General features: G+C 58.9%; 1 protein-coding gene across 2 annotated transcripts in view; it reads left to right on the top strand.

The window, feature by feature from the left end:
- The window catches only part of SHROOM4 (shroom family member 4), a 65,315-nt gene extending 45,836 nt beyond the window's left edge, over positions 1 to 19,479 (top strand). For both annotated transcript variants that reach the window (XM_039488186.1, XM_039488187.1), the window contains 8 exons: positions 349 to 2,620; positions 4,661 to 4,722; positions 10,069 to 10,752; positions 12,290 to 12,420; positions 12,503 to 12,779; positions 16,534 to 16,705; positions 16,893 to 17,165; positions 18,009 to 19,479. In XM_039488186.1, coding sequence (XP_039344120.1) covers positions 349 to 2,620; positions 4,661 to 4,722; positions 10,069 to 10,752; positions 12,290 to 12,420; positions 12,503 to 12,779; positions 16,534 to 16,705; positions 16,893 to 17,165; positions 18,009 to 18,278 — 4,141 coding nt within the window. In that variant the 3' untranslated portion in view covers positions 18,279 to 19,479. The remainder of the gene's footprint in view (positions 1 to 348; positions 2,621 to 4,660; positions 4,723 to 10,068; positions 10,753 to 12,289; positions 12,421 to 12,502; positions 12,780 to 16,533; positions 16,706 to 16,892; positions 17,166 to 18,008) is intronic.
- The last annotated feature ends 334 nt before the right edge of the window (positions 19,480 to 19,813 follow it).

Here is a 19,813-nt window from a genome sequence, read left to right as displayed (position 1 = left end):
ACTCAGCCCCTGCCCAGGGGACTAACTGTCCCCAGCGGGGGCAGGCGGGAGGCCCCAGCCCTTGTTGCACTAGCTTCTTGCCCCGCTGCCGCCTGGGTCCCCAGTGCAATGCCCACAGGGGAGCGATTCCTTCCTGACCATAGCAGGGGAGCTGCCCAGGAGCTTGCCAGTGTTGTGTGAGCTTGCAGAGCTGGGGTGTTTGAGGGGTGCACTGGGCCAAGGAGCATCTGGTCTGTACCTGGCCTGTGAATGGCACCGCACGACACAAGCTGGGTTGGTTCTGCCCATGGCGCGGGGGCGGGAGGGTGTTTTCCCGGTGCTGCTCACACTTGGTGTCTCTCTCTCCAGTGACCTGTCCCTGCAGTGGGCCCAGCTGTCTCGCCATTGCAGCACAGAGAAGAGCAGCTCCATCGGAAGCATGGAGAGCCTGGACCCACCCGGCCAGACCTACTATGAGGGCAGCCTCTCGCCTGTGGACCAGAGCATGTACCAGAACAAGCGGGACTCTGCCTACAGCTCCTTCTCGGCCAGCTCCAACGCTTCGGACTATGCCCTGTCCCTGCGCCCTGAGGAGACCTCCTCCACAGACTCCATCCTCCAGGGCCTGGGCCCCAGCCGAGCCCATGAGGGGCGCTACTTGCAGACGGGTAGCGAGGGGGCAGATGTCACCCACCAGCTGTGTGGGCACCTGGCACCCAATTCTAGGCCCTCCTCATGCCCCCATGAAAGCAACCTGTCGAGCTCCACCAAATCAGGCACCCCTCCCCAGCCCCCTGTTAGGAGGGACAGCCTCCGGGCCTCCAACCCCCAGCCGGCTGGCACTGAGCGACGCCGGGCCTCTGCCCCCGCTGATGCCCTGTACTTTCCGGGCAGATGGACCTCGGACACCTCGCTGTGCCTGCGAGACAAGGAGTCTGAGGGGGTGGGAGGCCACCCAAAGGAGCACCTGTCTGCCGACCAGTACTACATGCTGAGCTCCCACCTGGACAGACGCCAGCCCAGCATGGAGCCACTGTTAGGGGAGAGCACAGACCATCCCCAGGGGGCTGCCCAGGGGCAGTGCCAGGACAACGGTGCCCACGAAGGACAGCCAGGCACCAACGTTGACCCGCCCCAGTCTCCTCGGAAGGGGCACCGGCACAGTGCCCCTGAGCAGCTGCTTGCATCCCAGCTGCGCTCTCTGAATGTAGCCACGGGCAGCAGCCGCTGGGACACCCAGCTGCAGGACAGGCACCAATGGACTGTGAACCCGCTGCACTTGGAGCAGCCAGGACTCAGCCAGCAGACAGAGGATGCCAAAGAGCAGCCATGCGGAGATCCAGCCACGGGCACAGACCCTGCTGACGACCATGCCACACAAGCACAGCACTCCCCTGGCCAGGCCCAGGACTCCTGCTATAGCCAGGAGCCGTACAGGTGTTACCCAGAGCTGGAGAGAGCCTGTAGCACCCCCAGCAAGTCAGCCATGCCACCACAGCCTGCCAGCCTGACCCCCACATGCAGCTCCAAGGCACTGGTGGAGGAGGGAAAGGAGTCCGGGCAGAGCAGGCCGAGTGCCAGGAAATCGGGCCCTTCCCATCAGCGATCAGCCCAGCTGCGGCGCCGGAGTGAGCGCTTTGCTACCAACCTGCGCAACGAGATCCAGAGGAGGAAGGCCCAGCTGCAGAAGAGCAAGGGCTCTGTGGCTCTGCTGTGTGGGGAAGAGCCAGTGGAGGAGACGGACGAGCCGTGCGAGAGCCACCCCAATCCCTCAGCCCCGCCCCAGGGCAGGCTGCCTAGCTCAGGGGACAGGAGCTCTGTCAGCATGGCACAAGCCAGAGCCAAGTGCCTGAGCCCCACACCGGACACGGCGCCTGCTGGGGAACATGGCAGGAGCCCCGGCCGCCCAGCCAACAGGAGCGCCCCCACCCCTCAGCCTGCACGGAAAGGCCCCAGCACCCCTGCCCCCGACAGGGAGAAGCAAAGGGCTCCGGGGACTGGGGGCCGGTGGCGGTGGTCTCCAGAGCACAAGCTGCAGCGGGCCCTGAGCCCTGGGGAGGCGTACGCCAAGGGGCCAGAGGCGCCCGCCTCCCCGCTGCGCCTGGCAGAGGATGCCGTCCTGCTGCCCTTTGCTGACCGGAGAAAGTTCTTTGAGGAGACCAGCAGATGCGTGGCGCACCTCCCAGCCCGGCACAGCAAGCCCCCCAGCTTTCGGCCAAAGGCAGCCGAGTCGCACGCCTTTCAGCCACTGGGCACTGAGTGTCGGGAGCTGCGGCGCTGTTCCGTGGACCAGTCCTACCCCCCCCTGTCACCGGGGCGGCAGAATCTCCCCACCTATGCCGAGTGCTGCCTGGAGCCACCTGTGTGCTATGCTGGCCTCCCGCGACATGGCGAGTTCGAGTACCTGCGGCCCTTTGCCCGGGCCTGTGCCGGGACGGCCCCGGTGCTCCACGAGCCCTGCCTCTACTGCTCTGGCAACATGTGCCCCGCACTGCTGCAGAGGAACATGCAGCCCAGCCACCATGGCTACCGCTGCCACCCCCATCCCTGGGTGCCGCGGTGTTCCGACTGCTGCTGTTCTGTTCCCCACAAGGCCCTGGAGGAGACCGAGCCCTGGCCTGGGAGGAAGGCGTTCTTGCCGGTAAGAGATCCTCCCTGTAAGCTGCCCCCGGTGCCAGGTGGGCAGGCCCCGTGGCTGAGCGTGGCCCGGCTGAGTAACAACTTGTGAAGAGGTGCGGGGGGAGGCTGTCAGAGGGATCTGTCTGTCTATCTGTCCCTGGGGATGGAGAGCCAACCCTGCTTAAACACCAGGAGCTGCTGCCTCCTTCAGCCTGCCTCACCCTGAGCCCTTTGCCTCATGCAGGCCACTGGCACCAGGAGGCACCAGTCCCCTCCCAGGTTGTTCGAAGCTGGGAGGGGGGTGGTGGTGGTGTCAGAGCAGGGTGTGTGGGGAGCAGGGCGGGAGGCAGAGTTCCTGGGAGGTGGCAGGGAACTGGGTAAATTGTGTATTGCGTGGCTGCATTGGATCCCCAGTGGTTCCCCAGCTCAGGGAAGGGGTTCTGCCTGTGGCTCTGTATGTCTGTTTGGCATATGCCTGGTGTGTGTGGGAGGAATCATGTACCCCTTGTCTGAGACCTGCCCACCTCTGCCAGGACAGCGACTGGCATCCCCTGCCATCTGTATTGAACTCAACCTTCTCCAGAAACGTGCCACGGGTACCCCCTTGCCCCCCCGCCACATATGCCCGTGCCAGACCTGGAGCAGCCAGCTGATGTCCCTCTGGCACCCCTCAGTGCTGCTCCTACACTGGTGGAGATGGGAGGGTGAGGAGTCAGGCTCCTGGCCAGCAGAGTGCTAGTTGCGGGCCAGGGAAGCGGGAGCCTGGGAAGGGCAGTGGTGGGTCTGAGCCAGGGCAGGATGGAGCTTTGTCTCTCCTGGCCTGGGGGCACAGCTGGAGAGCATTAGCCAGGGTTTACTCACAAACAGTGACACTGTGCCCATCAGCCCTTCCTCCTCCCACCCTGCCATGTGTCCCCATGCCATTGCGGTGGCATGAGCAGGGGGGAGGGCTGTACAGCAGCCCATGTAGCCGCTGGGCACCTTGGCGTTGCTGGCTGGAGAACGAGACTCCTGCACATGAAGCATTGTGGTTGGTGTTTATTTCCGTTAAACCCAGTGCTGGCTGCAAACCAGAGCCGGAGAGAGCCGCAGCCTGGCCTCAGGACGCTCACTGGGGGGGACCCACGTTCAAGGATGCCTGATTCAGAGCAGCCACTTGAACCCAGGTTTCCCACATCCCAGGTGGGTGCCCCACCCACCGGGCTGCTGGCTGTTCTGGCCTCTCCCAAATTCCATCCTGGACCCACAGAGAGTTTCTGCAGGATGTTTTTGTTTGGCTAATATGCCTTTTCTGCCCCACTACCCCCCCCCACTCTTCTGCCACCCAAAATAGTAGCGAAAAATAGTCTCGTCCCCATGTGCGCACCAGCTGGCACCATCCTGCCAGTGGCCTGTTCGTGGCCAAGCCCAGCTGTGTCACACGTCCCTCATGGGGATGTCACACTCTCCTGTCAGTGCAGGCTGCTGGCAGCGGCAGGGCGTTGGCGTTCCTCGGCCGGGGGTGACTGGAGAAGAGAGGGATGGATGAGGGTGTCGTTTCCTGGGCCTCAGACCCCAAGGGGGTGGGTGCCCTGAGGGCTGGGTTGAGGCCCTGGTGCCCGCCCAGCTCTCCCGCTCGTGCCCTCCTGCTCACGCCCTGCCCAGCTCCGTACCTGTCAGGCTCTGACAGGACCTGCCCGGCCTGCCGCACTTTGGCGGCTGGACCTGCCTGTGTGAGCCAGCGCGAGCCCCGAAGCTCCACTGCCCCGGGAGCCTTCTCCAGTGCAGTCCCTCTGCTGCAGCTAGGAACCAGCCCTGCAGCCCAGCCCCACAGCGGGAGGGCAAACAGGCTCAGCAGGTTTGTGGCTCTCCGGGGGCGGGTGCTAAGCTGGCTGCCAGGAGGATGCGTTTCCTTGCTGAGATTCTGCTGTGGCCATGGGGCTGTGAGCAGAAAAGAGCCCCTGACCTGCCTCCGTCCTGCTCCTGGGATGTGAGGGGACGGGAGGGGTGGGGCTGGAGAGCACCAGTGGGCGGGGTGGGCGGCTCATCCTGGCCATCTCACTCCTCTGATTCTTGTTTGCAGGAATTTCCTCTGGAGGAGTGGGAGCCTGGGGTGATAAACAGGAAGGGCAGCCAGTCAGTGAGGTAAGGGCCGTGGCGGGGGGGGGGGGAGGGAGGAGGAGCCTACTTGGCTTTGATATGGGGACGGGGTGGGCGAGGTCACCGATAAAATGGCTGGTCAGCCAGCGAAGGGGGCAGAGGCTGTCTGGATCTCATGGAGAGCCCCGTGCACCCCAGATGGGGTCCCCAGCACTCAGCTCACACAGACTCTTTGCTGGGATGCTGCCACTTCCAGGTGGTGGCCTGGTGGCTCGGGTGGGGCCATGGTCCTGCCCTGCAATACCTGCTCAGTTGGGCTATGTGGGGGGGCTGCTCCCATCACTCAGCCCAGGCTCCTACCTGCTCCCCCCTCCGGGGTGCTGCTGCTGGGGGAGAGGTGTCCCTCCTGGCCAGCAGGGATCAGCTGTGGTGGTTCAAGGCTTTGAAGGTGGACAAGGGCGTGAGAGCCCTGAGAAAGAAGCCCCAGAAAGTGCTGGGCTCCTGAGTTAGCAGCCCGGGCAGGAGAAGAGGCAGTGGGTACCATGTGCTGCAGGCAGTGGTGGGGGCTGCACAAGAGGTGGGGGTATCTCCCAGCATGTTTTAGCTGTGCTGGAGCAGGGTCCATCCCCTATGGCCCTAGTGTCAGGGTCCCAGCAGTGGGGAGCAGGTCGAGCCGAGCCTGGTGTGGAAGGGACATAGTCTGAGTGCAGGCTGGGGGGCCAGGCCAGGAGCAGCAGCCCATGCTAGTGCCATGTTGTAGGAACAGGTTGAACTCAGGTCATTGAGTTGCACCAGGCTGGAGCCAAGTGAGCCGGCCAAAGCAGGGTCAGTGGAGCTGAGGCTGGGCGAGAGGGCCGGAGCGGAGCAGGGACCAGGGACATGGAACAGGGCTGGGCCAGGAACCGGGAGCTAGGCAAGGGACCAGGAGTGCACAGCAGGGTTTGTTAGCAGCAGCAAGCCAGGGATCCACCCAGCTGCACTGACAGCCTCAAGGTGTTTTTTCTTAAGCAGCGTGCCTGGGCCAATCCAGAGCACAGGAGGCTCCAGCAGCCAGCCCCTCCCTGCACAGGCAGCCAGTGGGGCTTGCACTGTGGGGCTCAGAGGAAACTTTTTCCTGCTTTGCCGGAGCTGTGAGGTGGCAGGGTGGACACTGCAGCAGACCTGGCTTCCAGGCCCATAGATCCTCCCTGGATCTCCAGCCGGCCCGTGGCAGTGACGGTGCCCAGGGAGTTGCTCTGCATGCGGTGCTACGAGCCAGGGCACAGGGTTGGCACCTGGGTCGTGCTGCTGCCTCTCGCATGAACCCAACAACAACAGCTCTGGGCACATGGCCAGAGAAACCTGCAGCCTCGCTGCCAACTCCAAAAGGCCTTTTTTAACCCCTGGCCCAGCTGTTAGCCCCGAGGAGCCAGGAGGAGTCCATGTCCCCGTACACACACATTCACAATACATAGGATCACCGGAGTCTAACTAGGGCCTCTCCGTTTCAGTGTCTGGGACAGGCAGGCAGCCAGTTGTTGGGGCTTCCCAGGGTGCTGCTGCTGCAAGAGGCCTTGGGTTTCTGTCGCCAGGATTCCCTGCCAGGATAGCCATTCAGTACAGCTCTGGCTGTGGTGATTTGTGGTGAGCTTCCACCCATCAAGGAGGTGCCTGAAGTGCTGTTTCCAGGCAGATGAGCACCAGTAAATCCCCACACGGAGCACATGAAGGCTGCACAGCGGAGCAGGGAAACACTGCAGAAGTTGTCATCTCAGGCCAAGATTTTCAAAAGGGCAATCCACAACTTAGTCCCCCAAATCCTATCGAGGTGCCTGGGCCCAAATCCCCAGAGGTACTTAGGCCCCTAATTCCCATTGACATCAGTAGGAGTTAAGTACCAAAATATCTGTGAGGACCTGGGCCCTGAATAACAGCTGATTTTCAAGAGTGCAGAGCACCAATCTGCTCCGTTAGCCTGGGTTCTGAAGGGCCTCCCAGGTACATCTGCAAGGCAGATGATAGACTGTAATCCAGAGAGGCTGGCTAAAATCAGCCCTGGTATTGAGGAGTTAGATTGTCCTTAGGGATTTAGGAGCAGGAGTCCCACTGAAAGTCTTGTGAAGCTCCCAGCTTTGGTGCCGAACTCTGGAGGGGCTGAGGTTTAGGCATCTGTTGGTTAAAATCTTGTCCTAAATTTCCCAGATCTGATTTTGTTTTGGAAGCGAAATCCCAAATGCTCGGCAGGCACTGTGGACAGCCAAGATAAGACAAAGCAAACAGTCTGTCCTCTGCCCTGTGCCTCCCCCCACGCAGCGGAGGGCCAGGGCTGAGCCTTTCAAGTCATATTCAACAGTTTGAAAGTAATGATGAAACATGCCTGGTCAGCGCTGGCCGCCTTGCAGCATTTCTCACACAGGCATGCCTTGGGGCCCCGCAGATCTGCCTTAGTTGAACACAAGCCACTGGGCTTGGTCCAGGGGAGCTGACTAGAGATCTACAAGGGTCTGGCTAGGTGATCTGACAGGCCCTTTTGGCCCCTCCACACTGAGCTGTGTTTGGTGCGGTGTGACAGTGCTGCCCATGGGAGCCAGCTGAGGTCACCCAATTAGGGTGAACTGCAAACAAAACGGGGCAGACAAATCCCAGAAGCTGGTGGTTATTCCAATACTTAGATTTACCAAGCCAGCACAGAACAGCTTCTACAGTACCTCACTGGTTACTCAGAAGTTCAAACACCGCAGTTCCCTTAAAGTGCCCAGCCTCAGGCCTCCGTCCAGACACACACCTCAATATGATGATGATTACTGAAAATCTTCTCATCATATAAAAGAAAAGGTTCTTCCAACCTCAAAGGGTCAGCCACACACCCAGGTCCAATTATAACTTAGATCTTACCCAAAATACACGCTATAACCAATTCTTATTAACTAAGCTAAAATGTATTAAAGAAAAAGAGAGAGAGAGAGAATTGGTTAAAAGATCAATATACATACAGACTTGAATTCAATTCTTGAGGTTCAGATACATAGTAGAGGTGAGCTTGCAGTTGCCAAAAGTCCTTTTAGCAATAGTCCATAGGTTATAGTCCAATGTCCATATTCAGGGTGACTCCAGTCAGTGACTGGGGAATCTCAATCCTTATGGCTTAAGGTTTCCCCTTCTTGAAATCCAAAGCAGATCTGAGATGAAGTAGGATCGTGTCCAGCAGCCTTTTGGCCTGAGAAAACAATAGGCTTAACCCCTTCTCGCAAACATCCTGGCAAGTAGCACAGGGTAATTTATCCATTAAACAGTTCAGATACAGGTTTCTACAACCTTCAAAGAGACACATAGACAATAATACTATTTCACTCAAGTATCTTCCTAAATGTTAAAATTCCTTTTTTGATCTTTGAATCAAAGCCATAGGGATAGACAAGACTTGTTTGTTACATCACAAGACCTGCACAAACATCTACCCTTCTACCTCTAACAATGCAGACTTGCATTTCAAAGCTCTATTCATTTACAGATCTTCCTAACAAGTCTCTAAAGTTCGCCCATGGGTCAGGTCCATCTGTGAGTTAATTAACTCTTTCTGGTCCTGTCACCTTTCAATGAGATATTACATTACACTCAATGTCACATGCGGCACATGGTGTGGTGGGTCAGTCCGTGCCCTGGGGTAGCCAGTGCTCTGTTGCATGCAGTGGACTAAGGAGAGGGGGGCAGGTTAGTGAGTGCATCTGAGAGGTGGCCATGCCCTGGGTTTTGAATTAGACTGCGGGGGGGGGGGGGGGTGTGTGGCTGGGCTGTGACTGGAGGCAAAGGGTGAGGCGATGCAGCACATTCCCAGAGGCAGCATCAGCAGAGGAGCCTCAAACGGCTAGGCAGGCTATCCAAGGAACAGGAGCCACATGCCAGGCGAGTCCGCTGTGCTCTGGGGGCATCTCCGCTGGGCCTACTCTGCCCGAGATTTGGGCTGATACTCACACTAAGGCTGGTATTAGGGTGACACTGTTGTATTGGGAGAAAGTGCCTTGTTCAGGTACAGCTGTTCTGCTTCCCTGTGGAGCCAGCCAGTGTGGGGTAAGCACATTTACAGCTGTGACTGTGGGGCTGGGTTACTTAGGCAGGAATTGGTAAGGTTTGTGTGTGGCCCAGGCCTCAGTGGGGAAGATGGCTGGGGTGAGGATACCAGGCTGCCTGACAGAGGAGACCAGCAGAGGAGTTCAGAGTCCCTTTGCCTCTCCATTTCTAGGCTTTTCCAGGTGTGTCCCACTGGTGCGTTCCCGGATTTGCCGCTAGCTTTCCTGGAAGGGTTAGTTTTTTCCTCTCTCCAGCTCTGCCTGCTTGTAGCTGAGAACTACGTCTCCATGTGCCCCAGCAAAGCAGGAGTTTGATCTGGCTCCAGCAGGATTTGGATTTGTGCACAAGCTGGGGGTTGAAGGGCGTTAGTGCCAGACGCCCATTGACAGGGCCCCTCCAGAAGCCCAGCCAAAGCACGCTAGAGAGTGGGGCTGGCTCTTGTATGTTACGCTGCATGGTCAGCATGCCTCTCTGAAATGGGACCGCTCTCTGCCTTGTCCGGTCAGGAATTTCCTAAGGCTGGTCCGAGCCCTGGTGATCTCAGCCCCGACCCTCGGGGATTCCCTGCCCCTAGCGTTCATTTTGAACTTGCCCCTCATTCCAAGAACTTGCCCCTGTTCCCAAGGCAGCCGGCAGGATGCAGCAGGGCAGTTCCAGAGGAAACAAGCCAGTTATTTTAGCAGCTCCCAGGCAAGCAGGGAACGGAGCAGAAGGTGGAGGAGGGCCCGGAGAGATGCTGTCACCACTCTGTGCTGAGAGGAGGGTCTGGCAGTAGCTAGAATGTGGGATTGAGGCGTGGCCAGGGGAGCAGGGACTGTCCAGTCTCAGTCCTTGGGAGCTGGGAACATGACATGCTGCGCAGAGATGCTGAGAATTGCATGTCTAGCCCTCCATGGAAGGATTTTCCATGGGGGGGTATCATAGGGATCATCGTCAGCGTGGCGGGAGGGGAGGCAGAGGAACTGCTCAGTGGTGGGGGTCTAGGACTCTGGAAATTCAAGCTCAGCTCCTTTCCCCATCCATGCCGTGGGGAGAACATTCCTCCCTTCCCCCCCGCCCAGGGGCATGAGATGGCCATTCCATTGCAGATGGGGGGGGGCACAGACACTACGGGTGGAGTCGGATAAGTACCTTAGCGAGCGGCCAGAACTCTGGGTGCTGGCTGCCTGGGGCTGGAAACTGCCCCAGGGCTGGGCTTGCCACAGCAGCGGGGAGTTGGCCCATAGAGAAGGGGTTTCTCTCTGACCCCTGGCTGCTGGCTCCTGTGGCTGTCCTCAGGCCAAGCAGGAAGCGGGCTGGGATTGAATGGGTTTCGGGGCATCTGCGCCCCAATGTTTTCCCCAGCGAGCTGGCACACTACGAGATTGGCTTCCAGAGGGAGGGTCCCTTCCAGCCCTGCTTGGAGAGCTCTGAGCAGACGTGGCCTCCTTGCTACCGGGCCGCGTCCTCTCTCGACCTCTCTTGGGACTGCGAGCGGCACGCGTCAGAGAGCCCCAGCGAGCCACTCCGTCGCCCGCTCCGGGGCAGGGCCTTCTCCGAGAGCCACCTCAACATGGAGCCTCCCAGCACCCAGGGCCAGGAGATGAGAGATGCCCTCTTAGCCAAGCTAGATGAGATCCACCCGATGCCTCCGTGTCTGGCCAGAAAGAAAGGGCCGCCTCCTCCCCGGCCCCCGCCTCCTAACTGGGAGAAGTACAGAACTCGCCAGGCCTCCCACCACCACCTGTACCCACTGGAGCCCACCGGGCCCGGCTCAGCATTGTTGGCAGTGCCCCTGGAACAGCCTCACCTCCAAGGCGGTGGCAGCATGGAGACCGCAAGGCAGCGCTCCCAGAGCCTTCCCCTGGACAAGCTCCCTGGGGACTCGGTCAAGCCTGTGGCCATCTCACAGTCTCGAATGCCTGGCAACCTCCCTCAGGAATCCCTGGACACCGGGCACCTGCCAGAGCAGGGGAGCAACCACTACTACTGCCATGTCTCGCCTCGGGAGCCACTGGCACTGGACATGGGCACCAGGGACATTCCCAGGCAAGTACCCCTGGTCCCCCCAGTTCCGATGGCATGGCCCATGGCCCTGTCACCACCCTCTTACCCAGTGGCGGGGCCCACAGCCCCACTTCCCCCTTGCCCCGATGGTGGGGCCCATAGCCCCGTCACTGCCCCCTTGCCCCTGAGGGGCCTCACTCACCTCAGTACCATGATCTGTTCCCTCTCAAGACTGCCGCTGGATGCTGCCCCCGATCCCGGGTATTGTAATGGGCTCCTGGCATGCATCCTGTTCTGAGCCTATGTCAGGAGGGCTGTACCCCACTCTCTGCTGAGGAGAAACCCCATCCTCGCTGGGAGTTGCTGGCTGGGGGGCTGTGCCAAGGGCTGGAGTGCTTTGGTGGGCATTGGCCACATGTAAGGCAGGCTGCTGAGCTGGCAAGGCCTTGCACCATCCACCACCCCTGAGCTAAAGCGAGCAAGAGACCAATGGCCCTTGGGGCCATCTTAGGCCCTTCTGTGGGGTCACTCCGTGCAGCTCGGGGGCTGAGCTCAGCACCAGCACACACACCCACCTCCAGCGCAGGAGCCAGGCTGGCATCCCTGCCGTGCTTGGCAGCAGGTTGGCTGACCAGGACAGGCTTGTCCCTGGGATGCTGATTCCCACAGCACCAGAGGCAAGTAGGGACTGAGGAACGGCCCCCCCTTCGCCCACCCCCATTCGGCTCTCATGTCTCTTACCGGGTGTGTGTGGGAGGGGGGTTTCCCTTTCCCATGAGCGCTGTCTCTCTGGGGCAGCTTTGGACTGACTGTTCGTCCTGCCGATTCCCCGACCCATGGCCTATCATGGCTCACAAGAGCCCGGAGCAAAGAGCTGTTGGCCCAGGCTGTCCATGTCCAGAGGCGGGTGGATCCCCTGCTGGATCTAGTCTGATGGCAGGGGTGCCCGGAAAGACCAGAGAAGAAGGGCCAGGCCCTGGGGTGTGTTTTCCTCTGCTTGTTTGGTATTTCAGCAGTAACGAGCGTGGCCCTCCCCATCTCTGTGGGAGGGGTCCTTGGGAGTGTCTCAGCCCCCCACCGAAGGGGCGCATGTTGGACCTTTAGCTCTGAGATCCCTTCTCCCAAGTGCATGTTGGAAGTCTGAGCCCAAGGGGCTCTTTAACCAAAAATCCCAGCAAGGTGTGTCAAGTTAAATGTCACATCTGCCTGGTCCCCATGGCCCTGGATGCTGGCAGGGGAGGGTGGGACCTGACTGGGATGGGCTGAGCTCGCAGGGAGAAATGCTCCCCTCTGCCTCCCCTGACATTGACCGAACCCTCTGAAAGCCAGGCCGGGTGCGATTGCCTTTTTGCCCCCCATGAACGTGCTGTGATCCAGCACACACTCTTTTCAAGCTTGTGGCAAAGCCCCTGAGCCAAGGCTGCTCCCAGAGTCCAGTGGCCCGGAGTTGCCCCCTGAGGTAGGGGGGTTCCAGCTCCCTAGGGGGTGTCCCTCAGTACCCCAAGGGCTGGAGGCTCTGGGTGCTGCTACACTATGTAGGCTCCCTACTAACACCTTTCCTCTGGGATTGTGTTTACAGGCCAGATGGGCTCTCAGAAGTGGGGGTGAAGGAGACGCCGCGGTGGGATACGGGCAGGTCTGTAAAGGATGAACAATACCAAGTGATTAGCTGGGGCCAGGAGCGCCCGCGGCCCAGCCCCCCCTGCCTGGGTGAGTGGTACTTCCCTGTGAATTCCCGTGGCATGGGCCCATGTGGCAGACATGGCCGCTCACTCCCTGCCTCCTCCTGCAGCCCCTGAGGAGGTGGAGTCGGCCCAGGAGAGCGCAGAGGTGGAGAGCTGCCGGCTGGGCAGGCAGCCGCCCTGCCGCATGACCTCAGAGGAACTGATGCGAGACGTGGCGGGCAGGGATCGCTCCCTGGCAGGTGTGCTGAGCCCAGCCTCTAGCATGGTGACAGCCGCCGAGGTCATGGGAGAGCTCTTCTCAGCGGGGGACTGCCACTCATGGAAGGACCATTACCAGCAGGACTGGCGGCTGGAGAAGCAGAGTGAGGTTGAGGCTCAGGAAAGGTAGGAGGCATCTTGGCTTTTCCTGGGTGGGGCCGGATTTTGATGTGTAAATAGCTCGTGGGTGCTGGTGCTGGTCCCCATGCACCAGCACCCATTGGGGGTGTCGCATGTTCTGTGCACGGCCCCGAGCAATCACAGCATCTTCCCTCCTGCTGGGTTTTCATAGAATCATAGAATCTCAGGGTTGGAAGGGACCTCAGGAGGTCCTCTAGTCCAACCCCCTGCTCAAAGCAGGACCAAACCCAACTAAATCATCCCAGCCAGGGCTTTGTCAAGCCTGACCTTAAAAACCTCTAAGGAAGGAGATTCCACTACCTCCCTAGGTAACCAATTCCAGTTCTTCACCACCCTACTAATGAAAAAGTTTTTCCTAATGTCCAACCTAAACCTCCCCCTCTGCAACTTGAGACCATTACTCCTTGTTCTGTCATCTTCTACCACTGAGAACAGTCTAGATCCATCCTCTTTGGAACCCCCTTTCAGGTAGTTGAAAGCAGCTATCAGATCCCCCCCTCATTCTTCTCTTCTGCAGTTTTGTCCCGCAGTTGCCCATTTCCTTGTGTCCCCAGCCAAGCAGCCCCTGGGCTTGCTGAACATTGCAGGGTCATCTCTGCACTGTTTCAGCTGCAGGTCATTCCATGTGGCCTTGGGGACAGGGGGCCGCTCCAGTGCGCCCATAGTGGGGGTGCCAATGGCATGGGGGCACTGCAGGGTGAATTTCACACCCGCTCCCAGGGCTCAGGCAGCCAGCAGGTGCTAGGCTGGGCCCTGTGGGGGCAGAGACAGGGACGGCTGCGGGGCCTGGGCACAGGCAGCTATCAGGTGCTGGGCTGGACCCTGCAGGGGCAGAGACAGGGATGGGCATGAGGCCTGGGCACAGGCAGCTATCAGCGCTTTGCTGCTGCTCTGTCACAGGAGGCAGAACAGGAAGAAAGTGCCGTCTCCGTGCTGGCGCCCACCTGCACCATGTGGCACCAGAAGAGCCTGCAGGGAGCTCTCCTGAGGCTTCTTAGCAAACCCATGGGCTGTCACGGGCATCTCAGCCCCTAATGTCTAACTGCCTCCGTCCATCTGGCAAAATGCAGTTTCTGTCCCCAGGCTGGAGCCGAGGGATTGGGGGATCTGGTGCCCTGAGACTGCATGCTTAGGGTTCAAAGAGCCTAGTGGAGTTAGCAGCCATTGGGATTCAGGTGCAGATTCCTCCATGTCCCCAGGGCCGCCCAGAGTGGGGGGCAAGTGGGGCAATTTGCCCCAGGCTCTGCAGGGGCCCCCAAGAGAACGGCTGAGGCTCCTGCCCTGGCCTGACCCCACCCCTCTCCTGGAGCCTCAGCACATCCAGGAGCTTCCCTGAACAGCTGCAGGGTGTCTCCGGCGAGGCCTGAGCTCTGCCCCGCTCAGAGCCGCATGGTAAGGTGGCGGGGCTGCGAGCTCCAGCGGGGCCTGAGCTCCGCCCCGCTCAGAGCCGCGTGGTAAGGTGGCGGGACTGCGAGCTCCAGCGGGGCCTGAGCTCTGCCCCACTCAGAGCCGCGTGGTAAGGTGGTGGGGCTGCGAGCTCCAGCGGGGCCTGAGCTCCGCCCCGCTCAGAGCCGCATGATAAGGGGGCGGGGGGGGGAGGTCAGGCCCCGCTGGAGCTCGCAGCCCTGCCCCCTTACCACGAGGCTCTGAGAGGGGAGGAGCTCAGGCCCCGCCGGAGGCAAGCTGCATCGCTGTTCAGGGACGCTTCTGGATGCGACGCGCTGAGGCTCCGGATGATAGGGGGAGCCGGGGGTAAGAGGCTGGGGCCGGGGCCAGGGAGGTTGGATAAGGGGCAGGGAGTCCCAGGGACAGGGAGGGGGCAAAGGTTGGGGGGGCAGTCAGGGGACAGGGAACGGGGGGGTTGGATTGTGGGCATTCCGGGGGTCTGTCAGGACTCAGCGGCGGGGTGGATGAGGGGATGGTGAGGGGACAAGGAGCAGGATGGGTCAGGGATTCTGAGGGGGGCGGGCAGGCGAGGGGTAGGAAGTGGGAGGGGGTCAGATAGGGGGCAGGGCCAGGCTGTTTGGGAGGCACAGCCTTCCCTACTCTAAAGCTCATTCAGCAGTTTGAGGCTTGCAGAAGAGCCAAGCTGTTAACTTTTCCATTAGGGCTACCATCCCTTTCACTTCTCAAATGCCAAATTATAGTTTATAGTTAATTTCAGTGCCATAGGGAGATTCATGTCAGGGGAGGGTAGCTTCATTTAAAATTAGCCACTGGGAGAGGGATCACATGAGAAGAGCAATATCCTACACCACCTACCTCTTTCTCAACCCTACCAAGAGAGACACCCCGTCCCCTGCATTCCCTGAGGCTCCAGAGGGGTTAATTCAGTATCTCTCAAACTTTTGTCCTGGTGACCCTTTCACATAGCACACGTCTGAGTGAGACACCCCCCACCCCCTTATAAATTGAAAACACTTTTTAAAATATATTTAACACTATTATAAATGCTGGAGGCAAAGCGGGGTTTGAGGTGGAGGCTGACAGCTCGGGACCCCCAGTAATAATCTCATGAGCCCCTGAGGGGTCCCGACCCCCAGTTTGAGAACCCCTCGGTTAATTTAATTTTAGCACCCTGTGTCCATTCACATGCATGTGCTATTTTGAGCATTTCAGTTTTCACAACATAGGCTCATCCCAGATTCTGGAACAAGCTCAAATGCTCAGTTCGTGGAGTATGTACATAGTCTATACTAAAGACAAACCCACAGTAACCGTCCTCAGTTTGTGAGAGACCCCATGGAGCCAGTCTCTAGGAAACAGCTAAATGCATGGAGGTTAAGTCCATTGATGGCTATTAGCCAGGATGGGTAAGGAATGGTGTCCCTAGCCTCTGTTTGTCAGAGGGTGGAGATGGACCGCAGGAGAGAGATCACTTGATCATTACCTGTTAGGTTCACTCCCTCTGGGGCACTTGGCCATTGTCGGTAGACAGGATACTGGGCTGGATGGACCTTTGGTTTGACCCAGTATGGCTGTTCTTATGTTCTAAGCTAAATGAACCCAAAGTTATGGAGACAGATATTAGTCAAGGAAGCCAGCAGAGTATCAGAAACCTGGAAAAATCTCTGACTGAATGGGCTCAGGTGTTTGGTCACAAGCTGAGGTAGTTCAAAAGTTTTCGATTTTTTTTAAGCAGAATTTTTTTATTGTTTCTTTAAACAATAAAACACAGAAAGCAGCAAATATATGGCCACACACTTCTGAAATCCCAAACCATATTCAGGTTTTGGAAGACTAATTTCAGCTTTTCAATTGAAAAAACACACAACAAATTTTGAAGGAAAGCAGACGTTGTCCGTGATTTTTTTCTGCTTTTTAAAAACCCCTAGTTTTCGATCCAAAAAAAGTTTTGATGGAAAATATTTGTCCAACCTTTTTAATGAGCTCTAGTGCCTTTTAGCACTAGCTGATGCTGAGAACCAGTGATAACTTCTTTACAAGGTTTCTTAAAACTCGGTTTGTGCCGAGATGCTGAAGGTTTATTTTTCCCAGGGCCACCCGTGGCGGGGGTGGCAAGTGGGGCAATTTGCCCGGGCCCTGCAGGGGCCCCCACGAGAATATAGTATTGCAATTTTTTTATGGAAGGGGCCCCTGAAATTGCTTTGCCCCAGGCCCCCTGAATCCTCCGGGCGGCCCTGCATGTCCCTGCCAGTAACTTCCCCACTCTGCAACTGGAAGCTCAGCTTCCCTCCACTCTGGGCTGTGTCCGACCCCGTGTGCTGTATGTGTGCAGGGAGGAGTTCCAGCCCATCTCCCCTCCCCTGGGGGGCGCCGTCAGCCCCACCTCCTACTCTGCCTATTACAACACCTCGGCGGGCAAAGCTGAGCTGCTCAACAAGATGAAGGAGCTGCCGGAGGGGACCTCAGAGGAGGAGGAGGTGGATCACGAGCTAGCACAGAAGAAGGTAAAGTGGGGCAGAGGTTATGGGGATTGTGCACTGTCTCTAGGACCTGATATTGCCAGGGATAGAACCCAGGAGTCCTGACTCCCAGGCTCCCCTGCTCCACCTCTCATGAACATGGCACCTGACATGACCCCTGGGTTTTAATCCCCTCTCTCGCCCCCTGCCCCACATTTCTCTCCCTCTGCAGGCACAGCTCATCGAGAGCATCAGCAGGAAGCTGGCGGTGCTGCAGGAGGCGCAGCGGGGCCTCCAGGAGGACATCAACGCCAATGCAGCACTGGGGGAGGAGGTGGAGTGCCAGGTGAAGGGCGTCTGCAAACCCAATGAATTTGACAAGTTCCGCCTCTTCATCGGAGACCTGGACAAGGTGGTGAATCTGCTGCTGTCACTGTCGGGGCGGCTGGCCCGGGTGGAGAATGCCCTCAACAGCCTGGACCATGAGGCCACCGAGGATGAGAAGGTATGTGGGGGGATGCTCTGGGGAGAGGCACAATCCTCTGTATTGGTATGCACGTGCCAGCTCGTCCACGTCACCCCCTTAGCCTGGGCACCAGGACAGTGGGTCACAAGTAGCAACAAAGGTCTGATCCTACAGGATACCCAGGAATCTGTCCTCCTCCACCCTCTTAGCTGACATGCAGGCACTTCTGGAGTAGGGCATTTAATAATGCACAGCAACGTTCTATAGGCAGAAGTGGGACAGAATCCTCTGTTCAGCTGACCTGCAGGATGAATTTCTGGAGCAGATTGTGGTTACCCAGGTTAGAGTGTGGCTGGAACACCAGGGCTACGGGTCAAGATTTAGTAGTGCTTTGACCCCAATGCTGCATTAGCAAAGCACAGGTCAACCAGGTGCTCTGTCTCTGTTTAGGAGGGGCTGTGGCTCAGGAGCGGGGGTATCGGCAGAGCTGGTGGGGGGTGGAAATTCAGGGCTGGGGTAGTGGGGGACTGTGGGTTGAAACAGACACTGAAGTGTGTGGAGGGGAAGCTTCCCCAGCTTTCTGTGCTGTCTCCCCCCACATCCAGTTTCATCCGATATTTTTAAATTAATTATGTGGCCTGGGCACTGCCCTGTTGTATTGTGGGGGCGGGGGAGGGGAGGAAAGGGTGTGTCTCACTCGGGCACTGCCCTGTTGTGTCTGTGTGTGGGGAATGGTGTCTCACCCGGGCTATTCCCTGTTCTGTATGTTGGGGGATGTCTCACCTGGGCACTGCTCTGATGGGGGGGGAGGGGGTCTCACCCCCCCAAGTCCGTGGTGGGTCTGCCATGTGCATTCACTGCTCCTCGTTCTGCCTCCCACAGCTGGCGCTGCTGGAGAAGAAGCGTCAGCTGACAGAGCAGTTGGAGGATGCCAAGGATCTGAAGGAGCATGTGGACCGGCGAGAGAGGGCCGTGTTCGGCACCATCTCACACTCCCTGCCAGCCGAGCAGCTCCAGGACTACCAGCACTTTGTCAAGATGAAGTCAGCCCTCATCATTGAGCAGCGGGAGCTGGAGGAGAAGATCAAGCTGGGGGAGGAGCAGCTCAGGTGTCTCAGGGAGAGCCTCCTGCTTGGGCCCAGAGATTATTAGCGCCAGCGCTACCCTCCTGGTGGCTATGTGGCCACAGTCTCCTCCACAGTGGTGTGGCCTAGAGCTGACAGCCACGGCCTTCTCACGGGCTGCTGCTGGAGGACCCTGGAGCAGAGAGGGGTGTGTGGGAGCGTCCCGCCACCCCCCACGGCCTCCCAGCTGGTGACCCAAGCGAATGGTGCCAGTGCGCGTCGTTCTCCTCCCTCCCCACTGATGCACTGATTCAGTGGGAGCCTGTCACGTGCCTTCCAGCTGGCAAGATCCAGCAGGGCACTGGCACAAAAGGGGGGTTCAGCCCTTCCCAGGGTGCCACGGCCTGAAGCCCCAAAGAGGGGGAGGCTGCACTAGCTATCTCCTCTAGCACCGACCTGCTGTGGGCCGGGCCACCAAAGCCAAGCAAACAGCGCTCCGGGTGGGAGGGGCTCTGCTGGAGAGTGGGCCGGGATTTCTGGAGCTGAACTGGAAGCCAGAGGAAACTGGACTCTTCAGCATGCCAAAAGGGATGTTGCTTTCGCTTCCCCAGCCCTTGCCAAGGTTTGCAGCAGGTTCTACAGCCAGCCGGGAGTGCCCCACAGCTGGCCCCCGCTGCTGCCTGCCCAAAGATCTCCCTCTCCCTTGTGCAGTGCCAGGGTAGGGCAGAGGGCATTGCTGCCCCACTGCCATGACCCCAGGTAGCACGACCAAAGAGGATCTCACACCAGTGCCTTATCCGTGTGTGTGTGTGTGTGTGTGTGTGTGAGAGAGAGAGATCCCTGCGAATGTTATTTATTTTTGTATTTTTAAGTTGCTTTTTTCCTATGGAGGGGCCTTGTGGGAAGGGAGAGGGGCATGCGGGAAGGGGGAGGAGCACATGTGGTGGGGGAGGAGCTAGGGACCTTAGCCCCAGGGAGAGCCTGTCCCCAACACCAACTTCCTGCCCAGCCCTGGCTTTGGGCCAAGGCGCTAGGACTGTACGTTCCACCCAAAGCAGGGCCTGGAACCAGCAGCCCCCAAGGGACAGGGAATGGGATGAGCCCCTGGCCCTCTGGCTGGCTGCTAAGCTGTCTGGCTCTTCCTCAGCCCTCGCTGTTTTGGGTATGAGGGGGACTGGGGGCTCTGAACATCTCTCACTTCCTGCCAGGTTCAAGATATTCTTAACTGAAACCTCCCCCTCCTGCAGCCAAGGCCAGCTCCTTCACCAGCTCCACACCAGGAGTGGGCACTCCCCAGTGCAGGCCCCTCGTCCAGGGTTTAGCTGGGGAGGCACTGCCCCCCACCCCCAGTGCGGGCCCCTCCCCTGAGGTACAGCTGAGGGGCACTGCCCCCCTGTGCAGGCCCCTTGCCTACAGTTTGTTCTGAGTCCATTCTAGGAGGATCCAAAAACCCAGGCCAGGGTCACCTGGTTTTGGGCTCACACCCAGATTCTACTGCAGTTGCAGCTCATCCCCATCTGTTGCCATGTGGGGCAGTGGCTGGGGCATGGGAATGGAAGCCCAGGACTCTTGGGTTCTCTTCCCGTCTCACCCACTGATTGTGTGTGACTATATGCACTTCCC

The sequence above is a fragment of the Mauremys reevesii genome, linkage group 9 (genome assembly GCF_016161935.1).
Source record: "Mauremys reevesii isolate NIE-2019 linkage group 9, ASM1616193v1, whole genome shotgun sequence".
Lineage (NCBI taxonomy): Eukaryota > Metazoa > Chordata > Testudines > Geoemydidae > Mauremys > Mauremys reevesii.
This window is presented reverse-complemented; position numbering and strand designations above follow the sequence as displayed.